The sequence below is a fragment of the Echiichthys vipera genome, assembly GCF_963691815.1.
Source record: "Echiichthys vipera genome assembly, chromosome: 21".
Taxonomy (NCBI): domain Eukaryota; kingdom Metazoa; phylum Chordata; class Actinopteri; order Perciformes; family Trachinidae; genus Echiichthys; species Echiichthys vipera.
Genome location: NC_139846.1, coordinates 8,784,470 through 8,795,757, shown reverse-complemented (window position 1 = coordinate 8,795,757; position 11,288 = coordinate 8,784,470). Strand labels below are relative to the sequence as shown.

The 11,288-nt window shown below is 38.5% G+C and overlaps 1 protein-coding gene across 1 annotated transcript in view; it reads right to left on the bottom strand.

The window, feature by feature from the left end:
- Positions 1–365: 365 nt before the first annotated feature.
- The window catches only part of LOC310963475 (cadherin-7-like), a gene marked incomplete at both ends in the record, with an annotated part of 97,448 nt that continues 86,525 nt past the window's right edge, over positions 366–11,288 (bottom strand). Inside the window, 2 exons of the mRNA XM_083936327.1 lie at positions 366–880; positions 10,041–10,289. Of these exons, the coding sequence (XP_083792453.1) occupies positions 366–880; positions 10,041–10,289 (764 nt within the window). The remainder of the gene's footprint in view (positions 881–10,040; positions 10,290–11,288) is intronic.

The following is an 11,288-nucleotide window of genomic DNA, read 5'->3' as shown; positions in this document are numbered from 1 at the left end:
AAAGGACAGGTGCATTCCCATAAAAATGCTCCAACAACATGTATGCATTCTGCAGTCAATGTCTGGACTGGAGCCCAAAATCTGAAACCTTTAATGTCTTTTGCACACAAGGTCTCCTCTTCAGTCAAGCCACTTTTGAAGTCTGTGTCAAAACTCACCATGGCACTCTTTTGAAAAATCCACACAAGGAGGTAAACAAACCCAAAACCTTTGAAGTCAAAGTGTTTTTCTTTCAATCTCTCTCGTGTTGTCTTTGAATCTTTTCCTCTGTTGCACTAAGGCAGACAAAATCATTATCTCTGACAATAAATTACTCTTTTTTTAATTTTTGAAGTCCGAGAAATGTTAAGAGAGACATTTATAGGCTATGAGAAGACATTGGCGCCGTCGCTATTGCCGTACAGGTCAGCCAGCTTTTTAAAGCGGGGTCCCCAGTTGCTGAGATAGTCATAGTTCTGATCTGAGTCTGTACTTAGTGACTCCAAAGAGCTTAGTGACTCTGCAACCGAGCCGCTGCCTTCAAAAGCATATGTCTGCAGAGAGTCATACGGTGGAGCTGACGGATCCACATCAGCATCCTTAAGTCGCTCCCAAATAAACTCTCGAAACACCACGTTGTCCGGCAGGGATTTATAAGATTGGCGAGTAGTTGAAGGGTAGTGAAAGAAGGTGGGAGTATCTGGTGTGACGTCTCGCCTAACATTGGGGTCTCTGATGACATTGAGGTTGCGAAGGGTAACCATATCGAAAGCCTCCGTGTCCTCCTCTCCCCCGCCCTCGTCGTCGTAGCGGACGATGTTCTCTCTGATGTCTCTCTCCTCCTCGAGAATCAGAGGCTCTTTCCTCCTCCGACGCATTGTCACAATTAGCAGAACCATCACTGCACGGAAAGGGAGAAGAGATGTCAATTTTGACTGACAAGTTGCATATTTTCTGTACCAGTCAGCAAAAAGATGCAGGGATATGTGACTTTTATATATATATATATATATATATATATATATATATATATATATATATATATATACATACCTGTAAATGCATAGTACTGTATATTATTCACTTAGTTGAGAATACTCTGCAATCCTCCATATATATACTGTATATATGTAATTACTTACATGTAGAGTAGATAGAGGCAAAGTAATTGATAAATGGTTGCAAAGAAGCTAAAAGTAAACAGCAAACTCAAAGTAATTGAGAAAATGATTGAAAGTAGCTAAATTAAACATTTAAATAAAAGTAACATTCAGCTCACTCTCTCCAAACAGTATTGATACACCACTCAAACATTGACAAATAAAATATACAAAAATATTATTATAGGCTCATAATATCCTCTTTTATATGAGTGCTTAATAACATCCTGTTTAAAATCAAATCAAATGAACACATATGAACAACGTCAGTGATGGGTTTTTGAGTTCATCTGGCAGGGCTCTGGGAATATAAAGGTTGAAACACCACTGCAATCCAATTAGAATTTACAAAACTATAACTGCAATATAATATATCGTGCCCCTCTGTGGTTTCCACCACCTACATTTTCCTTCAAGACATGTACTAATCTCCACCAAACTGGAATCTGTGTCCCTCTGAGATCTTACCAGAAGCCCTCCTCCAGCCGCTGTTCCCTCTCCCATACATTATTGCTGAAAATAACTCTACGCCCAAGCAAACTGGCAAATGTCTAATGATCCTCTATCCATCAATGTCAAGCCGGTGCCAGTGAAATATCGTTCGGTGGGCCCATATTTCTTTTCCTTCTCCAGCAACTGCAGGCAGCTGAGAAAGAGGCCCAGGAACCGAATTCAAACACCACTTCACACCCTCTAATAAGGGAGCAAATGGAAGAGATGGAAGGGAGGAAAGTGTCACATGGAAAGACTGCAGGAGATGAATGGGAAGCTCTCTGTAAGCTATTTGGTGACTGCTGGTACCGTACACCAGTTTTTTGAGAAATACCTGGCACGGCCCCTCCAGTCTAATACCCACTAATATCTGTGACACTTATTTTAGCACTTTAAGACAGAACACCAAGCATTTCTGTGGAAGATTGTTTCCTTTAATTTCAGGGACTCGAGTCATTCTAAATTCTTTCCGATTCAGTGGGGCTTCTACAAAGTGAATTACAAAGTGGCACATTGAAATAGAATATTCTCAGTGCTTTCCAGCAAAGCTCTTTAGGGTTTAATGCCTTGAAGGCAGCCACGATGCGTCACAGACTGGATGCTGGCCAACATCGAGTCACGTCCTACAGGGATGAGCAGGTGGAAGGCCGGGCATACAAATATTGAGTCTGTGACAGGTACTAAGGGTCCTGTAAGAAATTATTTCCAGCCCAGACAGTTGAGCAAACACACAACTAAGACACAACTCTTCATAACACATTTACCAAAGATGTCCGCTAAATGAAAAACAGAAGCAAAGGAGATCAATTCAGTGTTACAAAGGCTTTTTGCTATAATTGAATTGTTTAAATGATCTACCCAGCACAATCGATACTGAACAAGGTGAGTTTTCAGTGCTGCCCTTTCCTTACCAGCATGCATCATTGAATGCACTTTCTCATTAGAGTATTATTTTTCTCTAGGTGCTGTGTGATTCTGGTGAAACTGGACTGATTATTGACTCATTGCCTGTCTCTGTGTTGCCGTGTAATTCCTAAGCGAGGTTTCAAACAGCTACAGAAATTAAAGGTTTTGTTTATGTATGAATTTGTTAGGAAGAGCATGCTTGTAGTAGTGTTATCCTTGGGTAATGTTATGTTATCAACAGTTTTGGTTACATTATATGGTTTATAAAATACTATGCATTGAAACTGCTACTTAAGTTAAAGTATGTCAGTATAATCAAGTAAATGTACTTACGGTTTTTAAGGTAAAAGCACCCAATACAGAAAAAAATGGCCCTGTGACTGGTATATGATGATATATTATACAACTATTATTACTCATGCATTAATGTAAAAGCAGCATTTAGTGTTACAGTTGAGGTGCCCCCCCTCCACTTATTACTTATAATAGGTTGTCCTTAAATTTACAATATTTCATATCCCAATTTATAAGCTCCTCCTGTATGTTTTGTACGCAACAATTGTAATCTTTATATAAAATAATAAGAAACTTAAGCTGTCAAATCATTGTAGTGAAATAACAAGCTCCTTATTTCCCTCTGAAATGTAGAGTAGAAGTATAAAGTAGCATGAAGAGAAAAAAAAGTACAATCCTCTCAAATTTGACTTTGTATATAGCCCATCTAACCTCTTAATGAACAGTATTTAAGTAGGGTTTTTGTTTTGTTTTAAGGGGCTTAAATCATCCAGTGGTTGCTGAGTTTGAATAGGATATCAAATAATAATCAAGTGAATTAAAATTCAGCTAAATCGCTGATATTCTGGATAAAACTGTTAATACATGGGGCAGCTGGTGGCTCAGTGGTTAGAGCATTCGCCCAATGTAAAGAGGCTGAAGGTCCTCAAGGCAGAGACATTTCATATCTGTCTTCTGCAATAAAAAGGCTTGAAAAACTGCCAAAAAAAGAATCTTAAAAAAACTATCAATACATATTATTTGCTCTCGTGTCACTGGACAGATCACAGAGCCTCCTGTAACTGTTCTGATTAAAAGCTTAATTAAATGTGCAAATAATTATCCAGGTGTTCAGAATCGTATATAAAAAAACATCATGGGGTATTTTACATGCCCAACTTGTACAGAAGATTTTTATTTACACACAATGCAGAGTATTAACACACAATATGGTAGTTATCTGCCCTCAGGTTGTCTATTTTGGAGGACTCAAACCACTCAACTTGCTTTTGTACAACAAGTAGGGTTGGTATGCATAGGTTATACAGCATTACAGTAGTTGAACTTCAGTTCATAAACCATAGTAGGCGTATAATTCATTTTCATTTTTGACTTAAATTGCACACTATTTTCTCAATTATTGGATGCATTTTTTAGTCAAGTAAATACAAACAATTTACCATCACATTGAGTCAAGGATATCTTCAAATTGCTTGTTTTGTCCGACCAACAGACCAAAATATCAAAGATATTCACAATAAATCCTCAATAAATGACCTAAACAATTCAATAATTGTGAAAATAGTTGCGACTGGCAATCATTTTACGTCTGCTGAGAGAACTGAGAGAACGGAGAATAAGAAGCACAGAAGAGAGCTGGTACAAAAATAAAGGTGTCTAGACACATGAGGAGGTCTCATGCGTCCTCGTCAACATGACAGATATCACTCTCCAGCACAAATGACATTGCAACAAAATTCATTCTGCACCACAACTTGATGAAGGGCACAGAAACAATTTAGAATCCGCAAACACAAATCCTCCATATTATTGGCTTCTTTATCAGTGCCGCTGTATGTTTGCTGCATGATTCAAACGGCTTTTATGATTTGTTTGTTGTTGCTGATGTTATCTGTCACACTGTGAATCAGTCCGGATTATGCACCTGTGCTTCTTCGTTGTCTTTTTTTTTTGTTTTTATTTTTTTCTGTGTATCTTTCTGCAAGCTGTTAGCATTTTTTCCCTCTCCCAAATCCCTTAAAAGAGGTCTTTTTTAGCCTCTGCCAGGCTTTCATTATGAAGACAAATCTACTCTTAATTGACTTGTTCAGTTAAAAAAAAGGGTGCTCTCCTTTTCCTCTTTTATTTTTAGCATGTCAACCAGTATTATAGTGGATAATTACACAGTTTAAACACACAATGCAGCAGGTTGCAAAGTGCATAGTGGTGCTTAAACATCTTGAAAAATAAATTGTCTGCCGTCTGAAAACAGACACATAAATAGAGACACAGACAAAGGGGCTAACACAGGAGACAGACAGTAAAATAAGTGACAGATGAATGGACATGAAGATTTATAGAATGACTCTGATAAACAATACTCAGACAGAAATAACTGTCTGGAGATTTGGAGTGCTACGTAATGTCCTAATTGGCCCTCTGGAGGATTGAGCCATATCTGACCTATACCGGGGGAAAAAGCGCTGGATCTTAACAACATGATGATCGTCTCAGTAGTTTGGATGCATCATCCAAAAATGACTGAAACATTAGAAAAGGTTTTTAAATTACATCTTTGAAAAACAAACATAGTTGTATCCAGATAGTTCAGGAATATTACGGCAAGGAATAAAGGACACGCTCTATAATAAAATCTAAAAATATCACCCTATGATTAATGACCACTTAGCTTATGAGTATGCCGAGCCAAAGCTAATGTGCTTGCAGCTCTGTGCGGTCTAAAGGCAGGCAGGTGGAAACTGCACCCTTTGTTTCAACTGTTGTGATTGACGCTCTCAGACACAACTGATGAATCCTAAGAGTGTGGAAGTGGGGCTCTGAAGAGCTCTCCACTCACAGCGTTTGTATTGTAGTTATTAGACTGATGACAGTTAATGAAAATCAGTGCTGCAGGTAGGAGTGTGTGATGAAGGGAAGATCTAAGAGTGTGCACAGTTCTGACGTACTTGTATTTCCGTTTTACGTTGCTTTACACTTTAACTTCACTACATTATAGTTCAGGCCATAGAGGCAAATATTGTACTTTACAATAAACAGCTGACAGCTTTAGTTACTGTGCAGGTTCAGATTATTAATATAAAACATAAAAGCAGACGGTATTTGCACCCAGGTGTCAGAAGTCAACAACTCTATTTGCGACCATTTTTTTGCCTTGCCAATAACTTTTGTTGCCTAAACCTAACCAAAGAGAATAATATTAGATACGATAATATAAAGATAAGTGTCATGGGGGGGTTCAAACTCCAGGGTCTCCAGGGTGCACGTCCAGTGCTTACACACTCACCCACAGTTAACTTCCATTATTGAGCACTTTGTCGCTCTTTATACGACTAAAAGGAGGTGGGTGTGGGGTCAGGGGTTGAGGGCCAAATCGCTGCAGTGACGCAATTTATACCCGGGTGCAAACAATCCAACATGTTAATCAAAAAATAATGTACAATATGATATTCTATGTTAAGCTACCCAGCAGTATATAAAGTAGTTGAACCTGCTGCAACATTAAAGTGATACTTTAAAGGTCCCTTTTTATGCTTATTTTCAGATTCATACATACACATTATTTTTCTCTTATTGTCTGTCTAAAACACCTGTATTCAACATATATTATAGTTGTGACATCACAACCACACAGGAAGTCCTGACGGCTCGTTTAAAGACAAAGTCTCTGAATACAGGCTGTGTGTGTTTCTCTGTGAGTTGAGCGTTTTGATATTTCACAGTATTTATACAGAACCTCAACCTGCTTTATGATAAATAAATAAAAAAGACATTTTCATTTTTTAAAATACGGGACCTTAAATGTGTCACTTATTATAATGCAGTAATATAATATATATTTTTGTAAAATGAATACTTGGTACTTTAATTATATTTTGACATATACTTTTGTACTTTTATTTACATAAGATTTTGAATGCATGACTTTTACTTAACAGATTATGTTCACACTGAGGTTTCACAACTTTCACTTCGGTAAAAGATCTGAATATTTCACTTCAGTAAAAGATCTGAATATTTCTTCCACCAAATATGTAAGGCTGACAGCGCCTGAGCATGACAGCAACAGTCGTATTCCGGCTCGTGTCTCATCCAGAACCATACAATCACACGCAATCACAGCCTCAATTGCTACCTACAGATTAAAAGAGGTCCTGATGGAATAACATCAGGGAAGATCACAATAAAATATCACACAAGGGCTGTTAATAAAGGGGAAGAAGGGAGGGGGAGGGATATGCACAAAGAGGAAACAGAGAAAAGAAGGAAAGAGGCTGATCCAATTGAGCAAAACAGAGTGATGGGGACAGCTAAGGACACATACACACACAGACACACACTCACTCACACAGAGACAAGGCGACTTGGAGGTATATTAAACTGGAGGCCATTAGTTCTAAGCCTGTGGCTTGAGGCCATGCCGTGCAGAATAAAGCCAGCTTTCATTAGCAATTCTGGAATCAGGGTTGCACCGCCACATATTTCCCCCTGTTGCCCTTTTGAAGTTTTCATTCATCAAGAAAAGTATTCTCTTGCAAACTTCAAGGCGACTGGAATAAAAAGGCAAAGTTGACCCCATCAAAGAACTAATTCAAGTTATTGTATACGCCTTTTAGATCCTCCTCAGCTTTCAATGAAGATCACCTGAGCGTTAAACTACGACTACGCCCTGATGTGGTATCGCTTTATCTGTGGGTTTTATGAGCAATAATGCAGCCAGGAGGTGACGGATCAGTGCTGCATCATCTTTAAGGTTATGCTAATGAAGTCTCATTTACAAGCGTCTTCATGAACATCTTGGTGTTACACACCAGAAGCATTGCTTGTCCTTGAAATGCAGTACTCCATACAGTATGTCTCTATATGGCCGCCATGAAATACTATAATTAAGTTTATAAAATACACTAAAACATATCTGGGGGAATGTACCATGATAGTTTCTTTAAGGAGAGGAAATGATCTAAAATCTAAAATCTTACCAATGACTCGGTCTGCCTTCAGGCACTGCTTTCTCTCAACAAAATTACATTTCATTTTCAGCATAGTGTGCTCGAACGCAGAGGGAGCACTGTCTCATGAATGACACATAATCATAATTGGCAACGGAAAAAAAAAACCTGCTTGAGACTTAAACATAAAGCATAAATACTTACTAGACTCTTATGTTTCCAATCAAGTGAATGTATTCATCCAAAAATATTTTTAGTAATGCCATTAGAGCCGTACATCTTTTGCAGAAATGGAATTATTCTCTTACATTTCTCAAAGACAAACTGAATTAAATATCTTAAAGTCAAGGTAAAAGCCTTGAGTGACCACATAGTCCATCAGACCATCAGAAAATATTCTATCATCTACTGGATCCAGCTAAACACTAAAACCCAGCATACAGACTCTAGTTAATTGATCCTGTCCAGTACTTTTCTACTTGTAAACATCTAGCCTGCTATTCAGAGCTAGCTGACCTCGGGCACATGCATTTACCAAAAAGGAAATATGAGGGGAAGATAACTCCCTCTGGGTTTGACATGTGCAAGACCTCAAGATGCAATTCTGTTTTAGCAAAGCTTCTCTCACACATTCAACTGCCAGCAGAATGCATGATAGCAAAGATAAGTTCTGAATGGGTTGTAAATACTGAGGTAATCAGTGTTCAGTAGTGCAGCATCGTACCTCCACTTAAATCTAAACTGCAAAAGATTGTTGGCTTGGATATATTCCTGCTGCAACAAAGCCTGCAAGCTACTTCAGGCAGAGCACTTGAAAAGTAATGCTGTGTCCATTTAAACCATCCATGCCCAGCCCACTCTTTTGATTTGCTAAGGAACTGTATAAACATTTTAACAGGGAGGGGGAGAGAGTCAGAGAAGAGTGAGGGATGCTTTATATTAAGGTCCTTGTAGGAAGCATTAGTCAATAGGTAATAACGACCTTATTCACCCTTATAAGATGCTGCTCAACATATGTGATAATAAGACTATGCTGCAAAAATCATGATTAACTGATAATAACTGCTAATGAATGCATAATAATGTGTTTGTTACGAGTGCTTATACATATAGTTTAGTCACACCGGCATCATCTTAGAGATTCAGCCCCCTGTCCTAAACCCAATCATTTTTGTACAATCGCTAATGTGATGCTGCTTCTGTATGCTCATTTGCTTACCATCTGATACAAAAACTTTCTGCCATCGGCGCCGCTGCCGCTGCTGTTGGTCATGTTTCATGCGCATAACAATGTTCATGTACTGCTTTCCACTGCTGCTTTTTGGCATTCAGGGATTTTGCTTGTTGTCTGTCATATTAGCAGTAAGAGCTAATCGACTTGGCAACAAGCATACATTTCTAGCCAAAAGTACAATTTTCGTGCTTCGGTTAAAAATGTGGGACTGCAGTTAGTCTTCCCAAAGGGTTTACTCCTCACTGAGATCCTGGTGATCACTGCTTCACTTCAACCATGCAAATATATTTACTGCTTGTGCTCATATCTACTTCAACAGTCCATGTCTTTACTCTTTCAGGTGGTATTTGTGTGCTTGGCAACATCAGTGGCTATTAGCTGCTGATACTGCTAGTTGTTTTATTGCTTTACTGCAGATCTGCTTATGGACGAATTCTTAGCTTTTGCTTGCCGGTAATTGCTGTTGCCATCTACCTTTATGCTGTAATTTTATTGACATTAACCGCAAATTAAGGCATTATACTGAGCTGAGGTCAGTTTCTTTAAGATGTTACTTAAAAGCTGAGGTCTGAGGACAGCGAGCAGCACTGGAATAAAACATTTACAGAAGACAGACATAGGGGAACTGTAATACGGCTAATTTTCCTTTCATTTCTGATGCTGTGATAGACACTAATGTGTTACATTTAAATCAATGAACAGAAGAATGCATGTTTATCTTCAGCCTACAAGTTAATTTTTTGCAACTGAAATATAATCCCTAAGAAGAGAAGTGTGTTCACAGTTAACAGGTTAGAGTAAATGCAAAGGGAAATACAGTACTATAATTTCATTTCTGATGTTTTAATAGCCAATTCATCCAAAACATTATTATCAATGCACAGTTGTTTGTTTAAGCATATGGAATAAATGCACTCCTTGCCACTTTTTGGATGTATTGTTTTTTTTTTAATAAATTGTGGCTGCAAGGGTCTGGTGCTGAAGTCTTTCACTTTTTAATTTATTGTTTGGCCAAAATCAATTAAAAACTAAATTTAAATGTGCTGTGTTCCATATCTGCGTTATCTTTTTGAAAAAGTGTTTTTATAAAGTAACTTTTAAGTCGACTTTTTTCCTCAGACCCCACATATTAGTCAAGCTTTCTCTTTGCACCGGGAGAGAAAAATCCTGGCACTGATCATGAGGCCAAAGCTGCAAAAAGATCACCTCTACAGTAATGATTTCTCAAAGCGTCATACCAAACCTCTTGGGCTATGAAAAAAAGACAAGTAGTTGTTACCTCTGACACTGAGGTCATATAAATCTTACCCAGAAGTGTGATGATGCAGCCCAAAATAGCCAAGAGGGCGCCGGTGCTCAAGCCAGTTGCGGTGTAGGCCACAGCTCCACAAGATAAGGCCACGCCGTCAGAGTCACAGTCGCACACACGCACAGAGAGTGTGTTTGTGCTGCTTAAGGCAGGACTTCCACTATCCACAATCAACACTGGCAGCCGATACATGGGTTGCTCCCGTCTCCTGAAACCACCTCGCTTCGTCAATATGGATGCTGTGTTGTCTGCAAAGTAGAGTGAAATCAAACTTTTAGATGAGACTGGAGAGCTGTGTTTAATTTGCAAGCTTATTGTCTCCAAATTAATAATGGACTGCATATATATGACTGCATCACTTCTTTTCTGCAATGATCATTGATGCAGTTTCAAATGATTTTACAGTATTAAAAGCAGAAATGCCAACAGATGGTATCATCAACACCATTCATTATGTGACACACTGCTGCGTCTCTCTTGCTGGTCTTGACCACCTGTTGGCTAATAACAGCGTTGGTTTGATGCTGAAAATCTTATATGAAATTTCTGCGTGTGAGGAAGAAAGAGGCAGCCAGAGAACAACAATATGCCTTTACACCGGCTAAAGAAAAAGCCACTTCATGACAATTACTTCAATAGATTGAAATGCACTTTCAAATTGAGCAGTCAAACTTGTAATGTAGATTTCGCCTTGAAGGACCACTCCTTTGTTTTTCTGAGTGATATCCAGATTGCTCTTTGAGTCTAAGAACAAGGTAAAAATGAAAATAGAGATAGGTTCTCTTGTGAAAGCCACATCAGTTAAATCAGCAAAAATGTCTATACGGGAGAATAAACACACTGTGATGGGTTGAAAATAAAACACTTGTTTTGTTAAATAAATATGTTGTGGTACTGAATGTGAAACATTTTGTCCCATCTATTATTTGTCCTAAAGAGACAAAAAACACAAAAAAGGTAAAATCAGATGTTAATGCATTAAGCTACAGGGTTAAAGTACTGTGTTATGTGACTGCTGAACAGTGGTGTAAGTACTAAGATATTTTTCCTTAAAGCTGCAGTCGGCAAGTCTGGCAGACCGAGTTGACTCAGTCGAATTTAGAATGTTTACAACTCTCACGCCCCCTCCACCGGGCTCTTTACGAGTGCTCATTAGTGTGCGTGCACCAGATCCATGTGAACAGACCAGAGTCTTCTCTCATAAACAGGCGCGCCACTAGCAAGTGAAAACATCCAGGGCTGTAGTC